General features: G+C 36.1%; 1 protein-coding gene, 1 long non-coding RNA gene and 1 pseudogene across 3 annotated transcripts; 1 reads left to right on the top strand and 2 right to left on the bottom strand.

Moving 5' to 3' along the window:
- Nucleotides 1-2,734: 2,734 nt before the first annotated feature.
- On the bottom strand, nucleotides 2,735-4,636 carry LOC306874324 (annotated as a pseudogene). The gene is made up of 2 exons: nucleotides 4,308-4,636; nucleotides 2,735-3,318 (listed from the first exon to the last, which is right to left on the bottom strand). The product of its transcript is annotated as an uncharacterized misc_RNA (transcript).
- An 11,098-nt stretch (nucleotides 4,637-15,734) lies between these two features.
- On the top strand, nucleotides 15,735-16,727 carry LOC306874374 (permeability factor 2-like). Its single transcript, XM_079424372.1, has 4 exons — nucleotides 15,735-15,911; nucleotides 16,031-16,163; nucleotides 16,295-16,381; nucleotides 16,504-16,727. The coding sequence occupies exons 1-4, from the start codon at nucleotides 15,854-15,856 to the stop codon at nucleotides 16,514-16,516; spliced, it is 291 nt and encodes a 96-aa protein (XP_079280498.1). The 5' UTR covers nucleotides 15,735-15,853; the 3' UTR covers nucleotides 16,517-16,727.
- A 1,342-nt stretch (nucleotides 16,728-18,069) lies between these two features.
- Nucleotides 18,070-19,568, bottom strand: LOC306874377. The gene is made up of 3 exons (XR_013784617.1): nucleotides 19,483-19,568; nucleotides 19,209-19,292; nucleotides 18,070-19,058 (listed from the first exon to the last, which is right to left on the bottom strand). It is a non-coding gene; the product is annotated as an uncharacterized lncRNA (long non-coding RNA).
- Between the last annotated feature and the right edge of the window lie 5,466 nt (nucleotides 19,569-25,034).

Genomic DNA, 25,034 nt, shown 5'->3' with positions numbered 1-25,034 from the left:
TCAGATAAACTTACAGGTCTGTTGATAATGTTCAGCGTCTCCATCGTTTCGCACATGCACGGCATACATGTAGCTGATGTCATTGCTGTCATAATCCCTAAAGATTGGACATTTTCACTTAGGGCTGTACTCACTTTTGTGGCCAGTGGTTTAGACATCAATGGCTGTGTGTTGAGTTATTTTGAGGGGACAGCAAATTTACACTGTTATACAAGCTGTACACTCACTACTTTACATTGTAGCAAAGTAACATTTCTTCAGTGTTGTCACATGAAAAGATATAATAAAATAATTACACAAATGTGAGGGGTGTACTCACTTCTGTGAGATACTGTATTGTTAAAGTATCTTATTTCAAGCTAGAGAAAAAGTTATTTGTGATAAGCATGTTATGTGTTCTTCAGAAGAATCATTTTAGATAAGCGAGTAAGTCACTTTAGATAAAGTGTCTAAATGAAAGTCTGCGAGACACCTGGTTGCGTTTGCTCTCGTTCAGAACTTTCACACAGCTGGCTGTTTTCCAGGATCAGTCCGAACAACACCATGTGTGACGACAGCACCTAGAGACAAAAAGATGGCTCATTCTTTGACTCACTCAAGTCACATGAAAAAAAAATTGCATTTATTATTTATTATAGATATGTGGCCTGCCACATACAATTCTTCTACAATTCATACTCAATACACTATGCCTATTGATGAAAACAATACATGTGCTCAATATTATTGAATTTCAGATTATTGAAAGGCAAAATGTTTGCCATCTTTATTTCTGACAAATACTCACTTTCTCATCTTGTTCTGAGAAAAAGCTGCCTACACATATGCCTGACCTGCTTTTGTTCACAGCCACGACAACACCTATAACCTGCCAATATACAATGGACCAGTTCTTTAACATACAATATGTCATAACACAAATATAAATGTAATGTAAAAAAGATATACGATCAGTTGTGTTAATGTTACTAATGCTTATCTGGACATATAACATAATGACAATATATTAATCGATAATATAGGATTGTCCAACCTCCTTTTTGTCGTTCAGGATAGGCACACTGAGAATACACTTGGGTCTGTCCTCTTCCCTCTCGTACAGTTCAATCTGAAATCTTGGATCCTATAAAATCACAGTTAAAATCAATCATTCAGTTGATTTAGTAAACCACATACATTTCAAACCTTGCAACACTATGTTATCTCTGAGGTGATGACAGCGTATGTTGTTGTGAGGTGTAACAGGGTTGGAAGTTGGAACCCTAGAGAGGCCTAAAGATAAGAATTTAGTGGCTTTTGAGAGAGAAATGCCAGTTAAGCACATATTACTATCTTTGCTATTCATTTTGTCTCTCTCTTCTCTGCTCACATTCTGTCAGCTATAACAGTGCCAAATCAGGGTTTAAAGCTTAGATCAGGGAAGGATTTCCCTTCCCACACACATGTCCCAAAGCATAAAAAAGACTCGCAAGCACACACAATCTCATCCCTTATTCCCATGCCTACTCATCTCCAATAAAAATATGCATGATATATTGGTATCATACACGTTATTCTTTTTAATTTATTGGTATCAGTCAATTGTGCATGCCCATTTCCCATTTTTAAACTGAGATTACCTTTGCCATCATCTAATGCTCACTTAAAAGTAATGTTTAATATATAACACCGTTAAATGTAATCTTCATCAAATCTCATAATTATGTTCCATTTTCACATTATACTGCAATATGTAGCTAGGCCAAAATTTAATTGGGCACTGTAAAACATTATTTTTCGAAGCTGTAAATAAAACAAAGATTATTGGAGTGTTACAAGAGAATACTATTTCAATCTGTCTACTTTAAAATTTCATATTAAATTAAATGTCTTCTGTTTCTTTGTCATTATTTGTGAATTTTACCAGCAATTTCTGAGTGAAAATGTTTTCAAAGTAAATCCAACATAAAATGTTTTTCAGTGTAGCATTTAAAATGATTTATTTTGTTTTTTAATGTTTAATAGTAATTTATTTAGAGTTTTAATATTTAATTTATTTAGAAATGTAATATTTGATATTCATCAGTTTATCTGCTTATTGCTTACTTCATAGTGTATTGTATTATTTTGTGATGCATAAATTCAATGGTAGCATTTAAAATAATTTATTATTAACATTTCATTTAATTAGACAAAACAGCATAGAAATGTACTATATATGTCATTTATGGGCCATCGGTTCATTTGTATATCAGTATTGGCTGTTTATTAATATCAGTGCATCCATAAAAAAAGACAATACTGAAATCTAAATGGCAGCACACTGTACTTTATCTAATCAAGACCACACTCATCCTCATCTTCTTTTTTAAACACGTTCAACTAACACATTGATTTCTGTTTTCATTATTGGAATTATATTATCATAAATATTTATTTGTTTACACATTTTCCACTTTTGAATAGTGCAGTAAGAAGTCTGAAGTCACCTCAGATCAAGCTGTTAAACCCTAGATAAGCTCTGAATAACTTGGCACATTGTGGCAAATTTAAAGCACCTTGGATTAAAACTCAATCTGTTTTCAGAACAAATAATTAGTTCAGGTCAGTCCTGGAAAGCCTGAGTAATCTTAGTGTTTCTGTTACAAGGGGAATCCAGGACCACAGTCCACCAGTGACCTAAACTGACTGTGAGGCCAGGTTAGACTTGACACGAAACACCCCTCATTTATTACCTCATGTCATTACCCTGATGTTAAGTGCTGACCACGTATCCCATAATGCACTTGTCCCACTCTGCCTGTGTGTAACCGTAGACAGACTCCTCATCTGAATGGAAGATAGGTCCCAAACACTTTTCACCTGTTTTGTCTGTCATGGAGAAACAGCAGCGCTGGGCCTGAGTGATCTCAGAAAGGTGCTGTAGGATCTGACAGATGATTTTGTTCTGTAGCGGTCTAATCAGGCCACCAAAGAGCCGCATCATGAAGTTACAGGACTCGCCTCTTTTACACTGTCCCGCTGGTCTCGGGGAGCTCAGAAAATGTGGCAAACTCTTTGACCTTGACACACAAGGTGAAAATGGAAAGTATGTAGACTGCAGTGATCGAGGAGAACGACCTCCGGCCCGATCCAGACACACAGGATCATCAATCTGATGGACAGAAAGGCAGGAGCGTGGTCTTTCCATTGTGGCGGGGTGCATGCACATGTCCTCGAGAGGACCCACACAGAGGGTGGGAAACCCTGCATCTGCCAAGAATAGTCATCCTAGATCTTGGCTCAGTTATGAGGGTTTGGGCAGCTTGGGCTCTTTCTACACAACCATGCACCCAATGTCTAAGAAGAGAACAGAAAAAAACATCAGGTTAAATGGCAATGTAACACTTTGGGAACAGCGATGTCTAAAGTATATAATATAAAGCCATCCCTGTTAAAAAACGACCAACATGGGTGGTCACCAGTATATCTTACATTGTTGATTCACCAGACCAAATTTAAATAGAAATTCCTACTAAATTAAGAAAGACTTTTTGTCTGTGAGATAATTTGTGATGTCTCTCAAAGAGAAGGTTTCCTTGGTTCCTTAAATTGGTTCCTTAATATTTACAGCAAAACCCTGATATGGGGAAGTAGTTATTCGTCAATATATCCACTCTTGCACAAGGCTCCTGTTCTTAACTGAAATGAAAAAGCAAAAGATTGGTAGTACCATATTAATAAAAAAACAATTTCATTAAAAAGTGTTCAAAATTGAATTAAATATTAGTACACATATATGCACACATATAAAGTAAACAAATTAACAATGAAATGTGTCAATTTCTTGAGCAGAAAATCAGATTATCATGAGGATTTTTGAAGGATCATGTGACACTGAAGACTGGAGTTATGGCTGCTGAAAATTCAGTTTTGCCATCGCAGGAATAAATTATAAGCATATTGAAAGAGAAAACTCTTATCTGAAATTGTCTTAATATCTCACAATATTACTGTTTCAACTGTATTTTTGATTAAATAAATACAGCCTGGGTGACCTAAGAGACTTCTTTCAAAACTTTAATATATAAATATAATTGAAAGTACTGAAAGCCGAGACTTCCCACAGTCATTAAAGCACTGCAACTATTTCATTGTCTGTTGTTCTAGCACCACAAAGAACTCTAATCTCATGCTATCAACAACTATTTTTCTTAAGAGTGTATAACTACTGTATGCAGTGTTTAATTAAAGTTAAGACACGAAGAACGAATAAACATGATTAAAAATGTTTTACAAAATGTAACTTTTTCATACTCTCTCAGAACAGATACAGCTACACTGCTCACCTTGAGGATCTGCTAAAGTAAGATCTGGCAGAATCTGAATGATCATCCAGCCATGCCTTCACTTTCTCGCTTTCCTTTCCCATTCTGATTCCCAGTCTCTGGGTTTTGGCCCCTGGGGTCCAGAGAGGTGAGAAGAACCAACCAGCACTGGTTATGACATTCTGTTCTTTCTCGCTGTCATTCCTCTCCACAAATGAACCCTTCTCTCCATTCTTCCCCTTTTTACCAGACTTGGATTTGGGCCCTTGAGACCCCCTGCGGGCTGAGGTGACTCCATACCTCCCTTCAGCAGACAAAGAGGGCAGGGACTCCGTATGTAGACATGGCATGTTTTCTCTCACCTCTCTGCTCTCCAAATGAAGATGCAGAAGTTGCTGGACCTTCCTGAAGGAGCGATGAAGAGAGATGAAAAACACTGATGCACGGTCTGTATCCAAGGAAGGTCAGAGAATTAAGCTTTGCTGCCACCAGCAACACTAACCTCACAACTCTGCACAGTGGAGGTGGGGCTAATCTGTTACATAAAACTAATCCGTGAGATAACACCAAGAGGTTCTGTTATGCCCATTCAGGCAGATTAGTGTCCCAGAGAACTATTAATGACTTTGCGCTCTTGTCTTTAACTGCCTCTACCTGCCAAATAGCTATTAGAAAATGTCAAGTGGACGTAAATAGACAAACGCATATGATCCAAACCTAGATAAATAAGCAAACTGATTAAAGACTGGAACAGAGCATGATGACACAGTGATTACTAAACAACATGGGGGTGAGTATAGCTACTGTAACATTTTTGGCCCACCATGTAAATACAACTACAGGTCACAGTCAAAACACACACACACACATTTTTTTTTCAATCTTGTCTTGTAAAATATATTGTTGCCACCTGCTGAGCAATAAAAAAATCAAGTAATGTGTTAACCGGAAATACATTAATTAATAATTATAATAATTCGTTACATTTATATAGCGCTTTTCAAGGCACTCAAAGTGCTTTACATACAAGGGGGGAATCTCCTCAACCACCACCAGTGTACAGCATCCACCTGGATGATGCGACGGCAGCCATAATGCGCCAGAACGCCCACCACACACCAGCTTACTGAGTGATGAAGCCAATCAGTGTATGGGGATGATTGAGGCCATGATGGTCAGAGGCCAATGGGCAAATTTGGCCAGGATGCCGGGGTTACACCCCTACTCTTTTTCGAAGGACATCCTGGGATTTTTAATGACCACAGAGAGTCAGGACCTCGGTTTAATGTCTCATCCGAAGGACATTAGAACTTGATGAGAGCATAATTTATCACTTGTCAGTGGCTGTAAACTGACCTTTTGAGATTATTTTGCATCTCAACAACATTAAAACGAAGCTACACGCTGAGTCATGTCATTACTTGAGTGTCATCTCCGTTCTAAACCATAAAAACTCAACAGCTTGTTTTAGTGATATAAATGTATAACAATGCTGGAGAACTAGATAGATGGATAGTTTTTACAAACAGGAAACAAACAATTAAAATACACATTCAATTTGCTTTAATCTTTTCTTGTAAACTGAAATAAAACAAGACCACAAGTATTTCTTGAGCAGCATCAATCTGATAAAACAAACATTGGGTAAGCTTTTACAGGAACATTCATTATTTGTGGTTTGCCTCCTGCTTTCTGCTGGCAGCGTGCCTATGGGAATAACCAGCTACAACAACCATTTCAATAGGGTGTTCTTTCAACAGAATTTGATTGGTGGAAAAAAAAACAATGAAGTGAAACGGGAAAGAAGTGATTTTTAACTGAACACATGGATATTGCTTCATAGAATTTAGTCAGGGTAGATAAAAATTAGGTTGTTATGGATCTGTCTGAATATTTCCCTTCTATAGTAGATGAAAACAGTATAGTATGTCCAAATTAAAATTATTAATAATAACAGTATGTACCCACATGAACTACTATTTCCAGTTGATTCTGAGCTGATGTACATGGATTTCATGAGGCCACATGAGAGGAGTTGTAAATGACAGTAAAGTGACACAACTGACACTGGTTAGTTACATGGCAGTAACAACATGTTATGACAGACAGAGTACGTCGAACGTCATACTATAAAGAACATACTTTTTGCAAAGTAAGTTTCAAATAAAATGTAGTACCAACTAGTCAGTATTACATTGGAAAATGTACAACCAAGTGGCATTTGTTATATATCTATATCTATTTATATATATCTATAGGAACACAACACATTGAATTACACTTGATTTATAATTTAGAAGTAGAAAGACTGAAATGGTTCCCTATCGAAAGGTAACTCCCGTTGCATGGTCATTTTTATTGACGACTGCTTATAGGAAGTCGTGGCCAGTGTTGGGTAAGTTACTTTCAAAAAGTAATTAATTACAGTTACTAATTACTTCATCAATATTGTATTTAAATTACTTTACTAATTACTCTATCTGAAAAGTAACCTAGTTACTCAATAAGTAACTTAATTATTCAAATCGCTAATTAGGCTACATCTTAAAATCCCTATAAACCTTAATAGAAATTAAACTCTATATTCTTTCAATTCGAGTCAAACATAGAATAGTTTAGCCTTTTAGCTTTAAAACAACTGTAATACTTAAACATTTTTATGAAAACAATGTAACCACCTTTGGTTAACAAATAGAAATACTCTGCAAAATATCTGAATAACAAAAAGGCTTAAAAGTTAAACAATACATTTCAGTTTGGCAAGATGTTCAGGAAAAGCCCAACTAGTAAAATCTGTACAGGTTTATGTCAAAATAACACGTTAACTAATGTAGGAAAGAATAAATTACATAAATGATCTTCTCTGCTGAATAATGTCAGATCGCGCTGTTCTTATGAGGTAAATTTCTCATAGCAGGTCTTTCAAAAATGATGAATATTAGATGATTTTTTTTTTTCTTAATATTTTACTTTTTTTTTTGTATCTAGGTGAGGGCATATGCGCGCAGGTGACTGCATATAATGAGCTCAGACACGGGAAAGACTGTACCTTGCTTTAGTTTCATACGGATTGCATAATCAGAAACATTAGTTTTTAATTTGAATTCGTTCAAGTGTCAAGTAGACACTTCAAGATTTTTAGATTCTATTGATTTTAGTCTTATATGTATCTGAGTCAGAGCTGGCGCCAGGGCAATTTCTGGGGGGGGGGGGGGGGGGGGCACAAATCACGTTTTGTGTGTATGTGGCAGCGGGTGGGGGTTCGGGGTGGGATGGGAAGCGTGCAATCTGTGATTGCGTGCAGTTTCTGACGCTCGTTAAAGCGTGCAATCGCTTTATTATGTGCGCTGTTTTACCGGTTTCACTTTCGCTTTCGAAACGATCACGTTCAGCAAGAAGGGGAGAGGATGGAAAGTGGGGGGCACCGTAACTCTGCCCGCGAATGCCCCCTCTTGGTGCCGGCCCTGATTTGAGTGTTTAAGGTTTCTCTGTGAATCAGGAAAATCTGAAAGTGAACGCACGCGGAGGGTTAAAGCCGCTGCATTCAATATCTTTAGACGGTAAATTTAGATTTCAAATTCAATATTGCTTTTAGAACTGTTGAAATTATTTACTGTATGTAACGCAAGTACTTTATAAGTAACTGTAATTAAATTACCTAAAAATGAACAGTAATCCCTTACTTTACTTTTTCAGTGGATAAGTAATTTAATTACAGTAACGCGTTACTTAGTAACGCGTTACACCCAACACTGGTCGTGGCCTAATGGTTAGAGAGTCGGCCTTGTAATCCGAAGGTTGCGGGTTCGAGTCTCCGGCCGGCAGGAATTGTAGGTGGGGGGAGTGAATGTCCAGCGCTCTCTCCACCCTCAATACCACGACTGAGGTGCCCTTGAGCAAGGCACCGAACCCCCAACTGCTCCCCGGCGCTGCAGCATAAAATGGCTGCCCACTGCTCCGGGTGTGTGTTCACGGTGTGTGTGTGTTCACTGCTGTGTGTGTGCACGTTGGATGGGTTAAATGCAGAGCACGAATTCCGAGTATGGGTCACCATACTTGGCTGAATGTCACTTCACTTCACTCACTTCACTTTATTTGAACAAAATAAAGCACAAGTGTAGCGGACCCCATCCGAATGATGGCCAACACTTTACTGATGTTTCTTGAAGTTTTATTAGCTTTCCTTTTTTACTCCACAAATCACCGTAGCTGAATGAAGCGATATAAAAATGTACATTAACATTACTAGACATGTCCCAGATAGCAAGAATGTTTGGGCCAAATGTGGCTGACAGCTGTCACATTTGGCCTAGGTATCGCATGGCTGAGCACATATGGGCCAAACTTTCCACATATATGTTTTGCCATAGCTTTAGAATTGGAGGGGATTTTATTTTCGATGACAATATGTTTTGAGGTATATGGTCCAGATGACAGCACACAAATGAGAGCCATATATGGCTTGGCAGGCACACCATGTGTTAACTTATGGTTAACATTTGGCTTTTATTTGGAAAAACACATATATACTGCTATAGTCATGTGTGGCAGGTTAGTGGCAGTCCACATCTCAGCCCATTCAACAATGCTATTGGTTGCTTTGTATCTTCCTATTATTCCTATTGGTGGATTACTGAAATGTTGAACATGTATCCGTTATTTCCCACTCTGCATCCTCTATAAACCGCCGTTAAAAAAGAAGATGATGATGAAAAAGCTCCCTATTTACAACAACAGCCTTTTCCCAGACACATATTATTCAGGTAAGTGCAGTTTTTGGTGTTTTAAATGTGTTCTAGGGGTGTAATGGTACTCTTATTCGTACAGAAAATTGTACCGAACAAATAAAGTGTAATTTTAACCACTGCACGTGCGGAACTTCCGTTTCAGTTTATATCCGTTTATAAATCCTCACTATACATTATTACTAGGCTATACATTACATCCTGTAATCGCAAGGTTTGTGTTTTGTTCTTTTCGATAAGAAACATAGTCTCATCTTTAAAATTATGTCTAATTAAATCCATAAATGCCATTTTGACGCTCTTTGGTGTGACAGACAGCTGCAAGCGGAATGCGATCATCCCTTCTGTTTAATCCTCTCTTCTACTAGTTACAACCAGTTATAAATGAAAAAAAATGCCAGTTGGAAAAATGCCAATAAAACAGCAATACCTTTACCTCAGGCAAGTCATTCAGTGTCCACAGCCTGTTGCTAGAAAATTGCAATGTGCATAAATGGAAATTATGTTTGCATACTTTTATTTTTTTTTTTCATTGTATCTAAAAATAGAAATAGATTGGGCTCTGTTGTTAATTGCAGCCTTTAATATTTTAGTAATGTGCTCTAATAGGGCTGCCTATTGTATAGCATTAGCCGAGATAGATTGGTTATCCTTAAGAAAATTGTAATTATAATTGAGTTTATTTAAAGGCAGAGACACAAATTGTCCAGTAAACCACCATTTATTAAAAAAAAACAAAAACAAAAAAAACTATTGTATGTTTTCTCCCCCTGCTACACCAAAAATGTTTGAAACTGTGACTTCAAAACTGAGGTACCATTACACCCCTAATGTTTTCATTAATATTATGTATATTATCATTATTATTAGGTTATTAAGGTAGCTAAAAAAAAAAAAATTTAGAAAATTACAATTTAAAAAGGGACTTCACAGCAGCACTCATGTCTTGGGTGGTAGAAAAGAATGTGTGCAGTGCTGATTTACAGTCATTTATGTGCTTGTCTTCAAATAATATCTAATGTACGATACTAATTATGATTTACTAATTTTCTTTTTTTAAATTCTTTTTCCTGACAGACTGTGAGTGAGAAAGACTGGCGAGACTTACTAAAAGTAAACATTTTTGCATATTTATTCACTCATCTGACATTTAAAAGTGAAGTGAAGTGACATACGACCAAGTGTGGTGACCCATACTAGGAATTTGTGCTCTGCATTTGACCCATCCAAAGTGCACACACACAGCAGTGAACACACACACACACACCGTGAACACACACCCGGAGCAGTGGGCAGCCATTTATGCTGCGGCGCCTGGGGAGCACTTGTGGGTTCGGTCCTCAGTCATTGTACTGAAGGTGGAGAGAGCGCTGTACATTCACCCCCCCATAAAAACGTCAAATGAGTGCAATAATGACAGAGCAGCCCTAAATGAAGATCGGTCCTGTATCAGTCAGAGCTTGCATACTTGATTGAAATACATCATGTAGATTTGGCAGAGTGTCACAATGCTGCAAACGCTGTAAAATCTCAGTTCAACATTATCTTTATTCCTATTTGAAGGGTTCTGATAACATACATACGTGTTAAAATAAAAGACGTCACAAAAGAGTTACGGAAAAATACACTGAAAATAAATAAGTGCATGTTTGTCCAGGCAGCTTTTTTTTTCTCCATATAATGAACATCAAAACTTGTTAATTATTCAACAAGAGCAATAGGCAGAGTCACTCAACATTGTGCAACACTATTCGGATACCACATGACAACTTACGCTGCTCGACTTCTTTCTTAAAAAAGGAGTGAAGAGTTTCCTGGCGCTTTGAACTCATCTCGACTTCTAATGAATGATGGATACAGCGCGGGCGCGAGCCTTGGCATGTCGTTACGTCACAAACTGAGTGACTGATTGCCATGGAAACATAAACGTCATGTATATCTTGTCTCCTTTGAATTTTAAATCATTCTGCATTTATATACATTGCTCCATTAAAACCTCAACATGTCGAGAACACAACTGTCCAATGAAAAATCTACGCCCCTACTTGCTGGTAATTTACCAGTAAAGACTGTACTCTTCCTCTGTATATGCTGTGAGAATTGCTTAATGTTCATCTGGAAAAACAGTGTGCATTATCTCACTAGATCATTTATAAACCTTTGCCAACACAGGAGAATACATCAAACTATTTCTAAATATGCCATTTATTGTACATCGCAATTCCAAAATAAAAGTTTCTGAGTTTGCATGTGGCCAAATATTAAAATTCAATGGATTTAAACATCGTTTGATCACGCTGTAAAGTGAAACGTCACCAGGCTGGTGACGCCCTCTGCAGGTATTTGTTACATCATGTACTTAAGTTGGTTATGTTAATATTATGTGTAGGCCTATTACATTATGTATTTCATTATGTACATTAGGAACAGTGTTGTTCAATAAAACCATGCAGTTACTTGGTTTTGATATTTTATTCGAGCCAGTTATTATGGCCTCATCTTTAGTTTATATATAAATAGTAAATAGTCATACTAAAGCCTGGTTTTCACTTAGGCCTGTTTGTGTTACTAAAAATATCAGATTACTCAATTGTCAAAATAATCAGTAGATTACTTGATTAACAAAATAATCATTAGTTACAGCCCTAGAATAGTTAAAATAGTTCAAATTACAACTGCACTGTTTGACTTTGTTATTAAAAGACAAATATTTTGTTATTGAAAATTACAATACCAACCCCCTGCATATACATGACTTGTATATGGGTACAGTCATTTTAGACACTTTCAAAACTGTTGCAACAGAGATGGAAATACAGTTTTTAAATACATGAATTATGCTTCCATCTTTGTTGCCACAGTTTTGGAAGTGCCTTCTGTTCTAAAGAAGGGGGTGTCCCAATATTTTTGTCCATATAGTGTATGTACAAATCATTGGTGTTTGGTGATGAGTTTTTGGCTCAAGGTCTGCATTTAAAGTCCCACCAGAGGTGTTCAGCTGAGATCAGGACTTGGCTTTATGTAGACCAGTCAAGTTCTTCCAAACTGACTAAATCAATCATTTCTTTTTGAACCTTGCCTTATACACAAAGGCGCTGTCATGTTAGAATAGGAAAGGGTCCTGTCCAAACTGTTGCAATAAAATTAGAAGCACACAATTCCATAGAATATAATTTTATGCTTTAACAGTAAGATTTGAAATTACTAAAGTAGTCAAACCTGTTTATTAGAAGGTGGTGACCCAATACTTTTGGCCATATAGTGTATGTCTCTCTGAATATTACAGTTTACAGAGGATTTCTCTTTATTAAATGACACATAAGCAATTTCGTCAAGTATGCACATCATAATCTTTGTGTAATCAGGGGAAAACAAGGACATTCAAAGTAAAACGAGAGTCACTTAGTATAACTTCTCTATTTTAAAAGTGACCTCATATGTAGATCTCCCAAACAAATATTCCACAACTCCATTTGTAAAGGCTATGATGGTAAAATGTATTAAAATGGCTGAATATGCAGTGAGTACAATAATACTACTGTGAAACAGGTAGCACATTTCCTGCATGTCGTGACTAGAAAGGCACCCACACCTAAAGCAATTTCTCAACTGTAACGTTTTGTTTGACAGCCTAAAAAGTGCTTCAGGGTTTCACTCAAGGCAGATACCTTATTGCAAATACTAACTCAAACGAATGTTTAATCAAACTAATAAAAGTCATTTTTAACAGTTGGATTTGGTGGAAATATACGGTGGCCGAGAAGTGCAAAACAAATCACAATTCTGAAAACAGAATAACAAATTACAAATGCAAATCTAAAAAACAAAATAACAAATCAGAAAACACAACGACAAATCAGACATACCGGAAGAGGTAGGTATAGCTTGAGACAGTGCCCATATTCATGTTTTACAGTGATTCGAGAATCCTTTAAATCCATTCTTTCCCCCAAAGTCAATATATTATTATTATATTACAATATAATATATTATGTTTTCCTGTAGCTCAAATAGTAGAGCATGGCGCTAGCAACGCCAAGATCATGGGTCCGGTTCCCAGGGAAAGCAAGAGCTGATAAAAAAAATGTAAAAACTGTAACTTGAATGCAACGCAAGTCGCTTTGGATAAAAGCGTCTGCTAAATGCATAAAAGTAAAAGTATTATGAAAGTCTCTGGGAAGAATAGACGCCTTGATTGTGGGCAAGCCCATACAGATCGTTCCTTATCAGATAAGATGATTTGTGAAAGATTAACACAACAAGAGCTGTTAACTGTTTTTTCATAGTTTCCTGTCTAGGTTCCTAAACTTCTCAGGATCAATTGTCAAGTCTTTAAGACAGAACTCTTCCTGAAAGATTTCTTGAAACCCTTGACGGAAACAGTCCAGTTTTCTGTGGAGGAAGACGTGGCACTTAACAGATGAAAATTTAACAATGCTAACACTTTAGGGACCAATTCTTATTATTAACTAGTTCCTTATTAGCATGCTATTATTAAAATATTGTCTGTTTATTAGTACTTCTAAAGCACATATTCTGCATGACCATATTCTAAATCCCTAAACCTACCCAATACTTAAACTTCCTTATAACTATTAATAAGCAGCAAATTAAGAGTTTATTGAGGCAAAAGTCATAGTTAATGGTTTGTTAATTAAGCAAATTTGACCTTAAAAAATATTAATTCAATATAAATAAAAAAATGTAAATAATAATATATTATTACTATATAATAACACGATTATTTTTGCAAATGCGGTAAGCAAGAGAACAGTCTGGAATACATTAAAGCAATGTGAAACTACTGTATAATAAGTTTGATTTAATGTTATGCTTTTATAATTCATTGTCAAAAAACAGCAGAAAATATACAGATGGAAACTTTTTTTTCAGTTGGTAAGACTATATATGGTCTCTTTCAAAGTGTTTCTGCAGAAACCGACTTCATTTTGTTGTTTAATGTGTACAAAGTTTGACAATTTACCACAGTCTCCTCTACTAATAAACTGGCACAGTAGGTTCACACACACTAAAAGTTTTATTTTGTTATAGTAGGTGAGTGATAATACTCCTTTGTTCAACGTGCCATTGAGACGTCATTGCAATGCTATTGCAATAAATCTGCAGATTATGTGAGAATCAGGCAACTTTTAGCAGCCTGCACAGCAAACGTCCTAAAGCCAAGCTGTATCTTATTTTCTGATGACTCTGCTGGGATTATTTTTTAACATTGCAATTTTTCTATTGTGCTTTTAAAAGAATAGTTTGAGACTGCAATGAGACTGTTAAATTTTGTTTTAAAAACATTTTGCAATGCTGGATAAACTCTTTCCCAAGGGAGACATATTTGTGGTTTGGCAGCAGTCTGTTTTTTTTTTTTTTCTGCATATACTGTAACTTTTTTAGATCAACAACCAAGGATTCTTCAGAAAAATGCAGTTATAAACAATCATCAATCACAACGTGAACTCAGTTACAACAATAACAGTTCTCAACATGTTAACACTAATTAAAAAAACTGATGGGGTCACAACCTCTGGATGTGCAGGTGAGTTCATTATTCGCTTTGGAGGCATGCAATGCTAACGTTCAAATTAGTGGATATGAAGAAGATGGTGAGGGAAAAGAAAAAGAATATTGGTGGAAGGTACATGATAGAAATCCCTAAAAACAGGAAATGGGTTGTCACATGTGAGGACATCACCTTGGAAAAGTGTTGTGGGGAGTAACTGAAAGTAGCAAAATAGCGAACTCAATTTCAGAAGTGCAGCTTTTTATAAAACAGTAGCTTTCCAGGAATATGCTACTTTTCCAATAAGTAGCAGTATAACGTGACAAATCTACCACATCTATTATTATTATTATATATTTTTTTAAAGGATAGGAATAGGATTGTGCAAACTAATCAAACGTGTTAGCTTACATGTCCACTTCCTCTGGAAAGTCCAATTATCGGTTCAGTCGGCTTATTTAAAAATATTGATCAATTTGTGTCCCTACACAAAGCTTTGCACTGCATTTTTACGTGTTTTTTGTAGCCATATGCAAAATAATATTACAGTTTATTCAAAAAATATGTTATAAAAAAAATGTTTTATGCAGTTACTTTATTGTTGGTTAAATGAGATCCTCTGTGTTTTTTTGTTTGTTTGTTTTTTACCAAATACAGTAAATAAGGCAAAACATAAGTAAATAAATAAATATACAGAAAATAAAAAAACATTTACAAATGACTAAATAATATTACAAATAAATACATCTTTACAAATAAATAAAATAAATAATAAATACATGATTACAAAAATTTTTGTGCATTATTTTTTCCTCCTGAATTTTTCATGGAACCCTTAGTACTAGACCCCAGTTTGAAAACGTTGTGGCTCAGTTTGTTTATTTATTTGTTCCAGTTTTTGAGAGTGAATGAAACTTCCACCTGCGTAAACAACATTACTTGTAATGTCTTGCAAAATTCTTGATTTGTAAGTGTGTGATCATATATTTAACTTTTTTTCATGAAACGTGAATATACCGACATGTCAAAGTGAATAACTTCTAAAATTTCTGAAGCTTTCTTAATCATATGAATGACATGATGAGGCTCACACACTCGTGACATCAGCACAAACTTTCCCAGCCTGAAATATTGCGCAACTCTCTCTGACTCATATCCAGGACGGAGCTTTAAAAAGAGCTGCAAGTTCCAGTGTGGACAGAATTCACCAACAGATCTGAACACTTCAAGCGTCTCTAGCATCCAAATTCTAGATTTACTTTTACATTTTGTTAGTTTCCATTTGTAAATCTAAGCTTCACTTGGGCAGAATGCACTGCAAATTATTTTTAGTCTCTGTTTTCCTCGGATTCCTGACCATTGGTGAAGGTAAATGAATTGCAATATTTGTTAATATTTCTTGGTAATCATTAACCATAGTTAGTACAAATGCACTTTTAAGTCATGCATGTATGTGATCAAACATTAACTTATTATTTTGCTTTCAGGAATGAGTCTTAGAGGTTTGGGTGTAGATCCACGCTGTCGCTGCATTGAAACTGAGAGTCGACGCATTGGAAAACACATAGAGAGTGTGGAGCTCTTCCCTCCAAGCTCACACTGTAAAGACACAGAGATCATGTGAGTTTCACACTAATAATGCTATGACACTGACAGATTACAAACTCAGAATGAATCCATAATGATCCAGATTAATGCAGTAACATTAAAAATAAGTTTCTTACTGGTTTTTCTCCTTATTTTTAACACAGTGCCACCCTGAAGGAATCTAGGAAAGAGATCTGTCTGGACCCTACTGCACCCTGGGTTAAGAAGGTCATTGAGAAGATGCTTATCAAGTAAGTGTCAGTAAATCCTCACCATGTGTTTGAGATGTCTAAAGCTATAAAAAGTACAAGAAGTATCAGGTCTCATCATATATAAAACCATGTTATTAAGTAAATACCTTTTTGTTTTGCAGTAAAACCCCATGAATGTCTGGGTCATCTGTGAGGTTGAGCCTGAAGATATGAATGATATGGCCACATCTGACATCTCAACCTGTACCGATGGGCACAGTCCTACTGTTTGGTTATGTTTAAAACAGTTTGTTCAGTATTGAGTGTTGTTCACATAAGTATTGAGTGTTGTATTTATATTTATGTATTTATTTATTATTTTTTTTAAATAAAATGTTTTTGTACTAATTTTCCGCATTTGTTTTTTTTATATTACTTATTGTGTCTGTTTATTTATTTTTGCTTTGCTAAAAGGATCCTCTAAACTCACATCACATACATATAAAACACACACACGCGTGTATATATATATATATATATATATATATATATATATATATATATATATATATATATATATATATATATAACTACTCTTCTTCAACCACTTCCACAAAACCTCATGATTAATTTAATACATTTTACTTCGTTTCACTGAAAAAAAAAAATATATATATATTTAAATAAAATAAGGCTTGGAGATCACTTCACTTCTTTTTACCAAATAAGGTTTAACTGCTGTAAACAGGATTTCCTCAGTATGGAGTACCACAAGGCTCAGTACTAGGACTGCTGCTTTTCACGCTTTACATGTTACCCGTGGGAGATATCATCAGGAAAAATGACTCTTTATTATTGTCCTCTTGCATTATTGACAAACTACTTTCCTGTTTGACACTGTAAAGCTGCTTTGACACAACTTGTATTGAATAAAGTGCTATATAAATAAAGGTGACGTGACTAGATCTTGGGCTCTTATAGGAAGAAAACGCTGTATAATGCCTTTCATATATAATGTGTATTTTACTTTATAAGAACATTCATTCCATAAGTTATAATTATGAAAATGATTACAAATGCAAATTATGTTTAGAACTTAGTTCAACTTCCCTGGTAATGGTGAAGTGGATTTAAAGGTTCTATAAAAAGTGAAAGCCTGTGTGCAAGCAACTAATTTTGCTGTCAGTCTCCCAAAGCATTGCCCTGCGTGTACTGAGTAGGTTTGAAAGTTAGATCTGGCAAACATGTATATGCACAAGACTGCACATGTTGCCACAAATCACGTGAAGACTTGTGACCACATCAAGGGAAAACACCATTCTGTTGCACCGTCAGGCACACCCCCAGTATCTGCTGCTAATTTCATTGCATGCTGAACGATGACAAACATTTCAGCATATTACAGGAAATATTCATGGATGTGATTTTTGATTAACAATAAACCATGTGGATAGCAATAAATCAAATAAAAACAATGGTAACACTTTAGATTAGGGAACACACTCACTATTATCTAAAAGTTTTCCCTCAATAAACTCCTACTTTACTGCTTATTTATAGTAAGTAAGGTAGCTGTTGTAATAGTTATGTTTAGGTATTGGGTAGAGTTTGTTATTAGCATTTATGCTAGTAATATGCATGCTAATAAGCAAATAGTTAATAGTGAATAGTGTTCCATAATCTAAAGTGTTACCAAGACAACAATATTAGTTTGCTCTAAAAAATATAACAGACATTAATTATGTTTTATAATAAAACATTTTTATTATTAGAAATTCCTCCATAAACAATATGTTTCTAGCTTTTCAGTTTTACCAGCACATGAACTTAATTAATTCCTTTTTTGAGGAATGAACATGAACATTATTCCATAAAATAAAATAAAAGTTGTGCTTCCTTGTCTAAACAACTTAAAGGGATAGTTCACCCAAAAATTAATGTTTCTGGGATTGGGAATATTTCAGTTACATTGCTGTCTATGAAGGGTCAGAAAGCTCTCCGATTTCATCAAAAATATCCTAATTTGTGTTTCAAATATAAACAAAGGTCTTATGGGTTTGGGACAACATGGGAGTGAATAATTAATGACAGAATTTTCATTTTTGGGTGAACTGTCCCTTTAACACTAAATGTTGACATATGTGTTTCGATTTAAACTATAAACTGACTTAGTAATGATTCACTAGTGTGACAAAGCCAACCAGGAACTACTCTTGAGTAACTTGTGATATTTCCCACATAAGTTCTGTGGAACTTTAAGAAAATCAAAAATGGTAAGATGGGCATGACTGGTTGTTTTGGACTACAGTATACCAGTGTCGATATAGGTAAACCAACAATGCAAGAGTTTGTATTTAATGGCATCTCTTTCATATTACTGAAATATTTAGTTTGATTCTTCATCTTTTTCCTTGTTTTCTTTGCTTTAATGTTGACTGGCAGCCACATAGCTCTATAAATCATATCTTGCTATCATGCGTAATGGTTTTAATTTCATCATATAATTTAATAATCTGAATATCAGATACGATTTTGAGTCTTGCTGGTCCACTCTATGAGTGGTTCACCAAGAGTTTACATAGCTTTAACTTCCTTCTTCTCTTTCTCCATCTGTTTTTCCTTTCATTTATATCCTTTCTTCTTCCTTTCCGCCATCTGCCAGCTGTTGCAAATGTTTTCTGTTCCTTCTGCAACCTTCTTTTAGAGGTGAACAGAACTCACATATGCTGGCCAGGGCCTGGGAAAGAAGGAAAAAGACAGAAACAGTAGTTACAGACTGAATGCTTCTTTTGCAACACAAAGGCTTTGCAGCAGAAATGTCTCTTACTCACTTAAACACACATACTGACACACATTTCTAACAGGATGTGTGCAGGCAAGCCCTCACCTCATAAAGCGGAGAGCAAATCCCATCAATATAGTCAACCTGCATGTGAGGTAAACAAGTGGAGTTTGCATGGTCCATCACATGCTGTGAGAAAGAGATTCAACATTTGATTCAAACTTCTGATTAAACGACACACCTGTAACATTTTGTAAAAAAAAGGACTACAAAATAGTCTCCCTCCCTCTTAAATATAATGTCTTCCTGTACAAAAAAATAATAAAGTAAACAAGCAGAGAAAGATATAACTCTTTAAGGTATAGACTTACAGACTTACCATTGGCTGAATATTTAATTCATTATTTTCTCTGTCTCCTTGTGCATAAAATTATGTTATATGAGAGCAACAGTGGCTGGTTACTCCTATGACACAGAGAGAGGAAAAAAGGGGAAAAGAGAGAAAGAGAATAAAATAGGGGATCAAAAATTCACAACAGACTGTAATATTGCATCTATTTATCAAATATTTATTCAATCTACCAGTACAAAATATTAAGGCCATTTACAAAGAAACATTTAAATATGTATACTGTAGGTATTATGTTCTTAAATAGTTATTCAAGAAGTTTTTAATTAGAAATCATAGTGTGGCACCTCAAATACTGACACAGCACTACAGAGTGGCCCCAAAAAGTGCTTGCCACACTTTAAAATGAATAAATGGCCTTGTATAAATAACAATGGCATTCAAACATGTTTAAACACGTTCAAATACTTGTTAGGCCATTTTACGCAATAGGCTACTTTAGACAGATGTTTATAATAACACAGTGGTATTTGGAGTAGTGTAGTTTACCTCTCTATGTAAGAGTTATTTACTCCTCTGTGGTCCAGATCATGGCACAGACTGGCAATCATGAGAGCAAGAACCTCCAGACTGCTAAAATTACTCTGGATTAAAGAACATGAGAGATTAAGCAAATTTGGAATGCCACCTGAATGTGAGGGCAGTGAAATATCAGAGATTTGGCAGGACAGGGATTAATGAACTAATCATTTGCTTAATCCATTAAATTTCCTCAGAATAAACTTTTTAATTTATTAACCCAGTGTGCAGTGCTGAGATTAAAAAATTAGGACAAATTGTTTATCAACAGATTATAATTCTGACCTTTAGTTCCTCTGTCTGCAGCATAGCAAACATACACTGGGCTGTGCGCAATGCGTGACTCCAGTTATGATAGACTACATTGCTTCTGTAGCACTTCTGTACGCTCAAAACCCACTGACACAGGGTCTGAAGAAGAAAAGGAAATACCAATTCTAGATCCACAGTTTACACAAAAGTATTACTTAAAGCTTGATTGTTAGTGACGTTAGCTAGAAGAGCCAAGCAGGATTAAACCAGAAACCTTGTAGTCAACGCTGAACTCCTGGGGCAAATTGAGATCCAGGAGCATGCGCACAACAGCCTGAGTCATGACAGTCTGGGAAATATCAAAATCACTGAAGTCAAAATCCAGTAAACGGAGGGCATCTGCTGATGGGACGACAGCCTCCTAGAGGAGAGGAAAGTGAATGGAAATGGGAAACATTTTAAGACTTTCAAATGACACATTTCCTTTGTTCAAGTGCAACTGACAAAACCACAAACATACACAATAAAATGCTCTAACCACAGGAAGTTGCAAGTTCTGTCTATCACATCAACATTTGCAGGCTTTAATGCAGTTGCACAACAGTTTGACTGAGTTAATTCAGTCATGTGCAGATGTAGAACGGTTGGAGGTACTTTTTAAAGAAAAATAAAAGGAAGTACTAAAAGGAGAGTTTTTGAATGGTTACCTCCAATGCATCAATTTCCTCTTGTGAAGCAGAGATTTGATAAGATAAGACCTGTAGGTGCAAACATACACACATGCCATAAACATACACGGTTGAATAGAAAAAGAAATACAATGTATGTTTCTTGCTAAAATCGGTAGAACTTTTAAATATGAGATTTTCCTGTGTAACTCAAACCTGGTATTGTGTGATTGTTGAGTCAGTATTCAGATCACTTGCTCATTATTCTTACAATATTAAGTGATTTCCTGTGACTCAAAATATGATGGCATTTCCTACCTCTTTAGTCACAGCCAGCTTTGCTCTGGTTTTATCTGTCCTCTGCTGCGTATTGAATTTTTGTAACCCTAGAGCACATTACACTGCAAAATCCTCCAGGAGGTGCTCATCAGCTCGTATAAAAACATCTGTCTGAGTGAAAGCCATTTTATTGACTAGCTGGCACACACCTACGAACAAAACGTAAAAAAAAAAAAAAGATTGTGTATGCTGTCTATACAAACTATTTTCATACCAATGTCATTATCAACACTCTAAATCCCTGTAGAGATGCACAGAATGGCCTTTTGTATCTAAAACAAGTAAAATAACTAATTAGATCTGTTTGCATCAGTGAGATTAAAAAGAGAGCAAATGGAGACATGTTTTCTAAGATCAAAAGTCAGTCTGAAATTTCTCCAATTCTTTCAAAACCCAATGATCTGAACTATGGTTTCCATGTTAAATGCATAACACTATACTCTTACTGTATGCAATATATTATAATATGAGCTACAGTATATAAAAGAGAACAACAACAAAAACAAAAATCCTCTGGGGAAGCATGATGACTGAGAGCTTTGATTTGTTGGATCAATGCTAGACTGTGGATATTTACCTATGACGTTATCCCTCTGTTTGCCTCTCAGAGGTGTGCTGATCAAACTCCTGATCTGAGAGACCTTAGAAATCTGGGCCTTGCAGAACACACACAAAAACAGTGCATGTCAGAAAAAGAGGTAACACTTTAGTTAAGGGACCATTTCTCTCTATTAACTAGTTGCTAGCATATTGGATGTTTATTGATACTTATAATGCACATAATAATGCCTTATTCTGCATGACCATAATCCTACCAAATACCTAAACTTATAAAAACCTTACTGACTATTAATAAGCAGCAAACTGTTTATTGAGGTAATTGAGGCTAAATTAATAGCTAATAGTTAGTTAATAGTGAGGATTGGTCCCCGAGCTAAGGCGCCACTGAAATAGAAATGGAAAATCCCAGATAAGAGGTAATTTTTGGTCATATGATGATATGGTTTTTCCTAAAGTATATATATATATATATATATATATATATATATATATATATATATACTGTATATAAAGGAAGAAAAACTACGAAAATGTCATTGATTTCCATGTAGATATATGATCTCAATCAATTCATTAACAAAAATATTTATACCAGCACTATGTGTTATAGATAATAAATATTATATAATTAGCAAAGTGACAAAGTGAATTAATCAGATAAACTTACAGGTCTGTTGATAATGTTCAGCGTCTCCATCGAGTTTCGCACATGCACGGCGTACATGTAGCTGTCATTGCTGTCATAATCCCTAAAGATTACAGTTACACATTTAACTACCTCATTGTATACATATGAATACAGATTGTTTTATACCTTTTTGTTTGTTAGTATTAAAGAGCAATACTGAACACTATTATTATGTGACTTTCAACATCATTGGCTTAAAGAAACTAGGTACTTGTTATTCTGTGTATATCATGATAAAATTATAAATATACATTTCTTTACCTTGTAGAACACTGGACAGAACAATTGCTTTCTTTATGCTCTATATGGACTATCTTTGAGAAAGGCCCCTGCAAGACATCAACAAAAAACACAGATCTCTCAGTATCAAGTTCAGATGTTTTTAGTAGGTCAGTGTTAAAATAATTTTATGCTTTACAGTTACCAATAAACCAATACAACATCCTTATTGTTTTAACTATGAATCGTTGTCCATCAATTTGATTAATTCTTGTACTACCGTGGAGCTGTCTTCTGAGATGAAAACAGTACAGAATTGTGCTTTTGTAACTGGCAGGATGACAGCAGCCAGTTTGCTGAGCATGTCATCCACAGAGGGGTAGTCATGTGACACAAGTTGGGCCAATTCCAAAAGTACCTGTCAATCAAATGCAGAATTATAACCACAGTGAATTATAAAAAAGTTAATTTAAAATGAATCCCTAAAATAGTGTACAATGTAGGATGTAAGTTAATAATTCATTATGGTGTATGTTAATAGTACCATATTATTACCCCATACAGTATCTGATATCATCACTTTCCTAATACAGTAATTGTGAAGGATAAAGTTGCAAATTATGTGTTTTTTCCATGTTGTTTTATTGCAAATTGTGTCTTTTCTGTTTTAACAGAATACAGTATCTCACAGAAGTGAGTACACCCCTCACATTTTTGTATCATCTTTTCATGTGACAACACTGAAGAAATGACACTTTGCTACAATGTAAAGTAGTGAGTGTACAGCTTGTATAACAGTGTAAATTTGCTGTCCCCTCAAAATAACTCAACAGCCATTGATGTCTAAACCGCTGGCCACAAAAGTGAGTCCACCCCTAAGTGAAAATGTCCAAATTGGGCCCAAAGTGCCAATATTTTATGTGGCCACCATTATTTTCTAGCACTGCCTTAACCCTCTTGGGCATGGAGTTCACCAGAGCTTCACAGGTTGCCACTGGAGTCCTCTACCACTCCTCCATGACGACATCACGGAGCTGGTGGATGTTAGAGACCTTGCGCTCCTCCACCTTCCGTTTGAGGATGCCCCACAGATGCTCAATAGGGTTTAGGTCTGGAGACATGCTTGGTCAGTCCATCACCTTTACCCTCAGCTTCTTTAGCAAGGCAGTGGTCGTCTTGGAGGTGTGTTTGGGGTCGTTATCATGTTGGAATACTGCCCTGCGGCCCAGTCTCTGCTTCAGTATGTCATAGTACATGTTGGCATTCATGGTTCCCTCAATGAGCTGTAGCTCCCCAATGCCGGCAGCACTCATGCAGCCCCAGACCATGACACTCCCACCACCATGCTTGACTGTAGGCAAGACACACTTGTCTGTGTACTCCTCACCTGGTTGCCGCCACACACACTTGACACCATCTGAACCAAATAAGTTTATCTTGGTCCCATCAGACCACAGGACATGGTTCCAGTAATCCATGTCCTTAGTCTGCTTGTCTTCAGCAAACTGTTTGCGGGCTTTCTTGTGCATCATCTTTAGAAGAGGCTTCCTTCTGGGACAACAGCCATGCAGACCAATTTGATGGTCTGAGCACTGACAGGCAGACCCCCCACCCTTTCAACCTCTGCAGCAATGCTGGCAGCACTCATACGTCTATTTCCCAAACACAGCCTCTGGATATGACACTGAGCACATGCACTCAACTTCTTTGGTCAACCATGGTGAGGCCTGTTCTGAGTGGACCCTGTCCTGTTAAATTGCTGTATGGTCTTGGCCACCATGCTGCAGCTCAGTTTCAGGGTCTTGGCAATCTTCTTATAGCCTACGCCATCTTTATGTAGAGCAACAATTCTTTTTTTCAGATCCTCAGAGAGTTCTTTGCCATAAGGTGCCATGTTGAACTTACAGTGACCAGTATGAGAAAGTGAGAGCGATAACACCAAATTTAACACACCTTCTTCCCATTCACACCTGAGACCTTGCAACACTAACGAGTCACATGACACCGGGGAGAGAAAATGGCTAATTGGGCCCAATTTGGACATTTTTACTTAGGGCTGTACTCACTTTTGTGGGCAGTGCTTTAGACATCAATGGCTGTGTGTTGAGTTATTTTGAGGGGACAGCAAATTTACACTGTTATACAAGCTGCACACTCACTACTTTACATTGTAGCAAAGTGTCATTTCTTCAGTGTTGTCACATGAAAAGATATAATAAAATAATTACACAAATGTGAGGGGTGTACTCACTTCTGTGAGATACTGTATTGTTAAA

Source organism: Barbus barbus, assembly GCF_936440315.1.
Source record: "Barbus barbus genome assembly, chromosome: 8".
Classification (NCBI taxonomy): Eukaryota; Metazoa; Chordata; class Actinopteri; order Cypriniformes; family Cyprinidae; genus Barbus; species Barbus barbus.
The sequence above is the reverse complement of the archived record's forward strand: the minus strand, read 5'-3'. Positions and strand labels throughout refer to the sequence as shown.

Bases quoted from the DNA above. Each gene is read 5' to 3' on its own strand.
- LOC306874374 (XM_079424372.1), top strand. From the start codon at position 15,854: ATGCACTGCAAATTATTTTTAGTCTCTGTTTTCCTCGGATTCCTGACC. The intron at 15,912-16,030 runs GTAAATGAATTG...TTTTGCTTTCAG, and splicing joins ATTCCTGACCATTGGTGAAG to GAATGAGTCTTAGAGGTTTG. The intron at 16,164-16,294 runs GTGAGTTTCACA...TTTTTAACACAG, and splicing joins TGTAAAGACACAGAGATCAT to TGCCACCCTGAAGGAATCTA.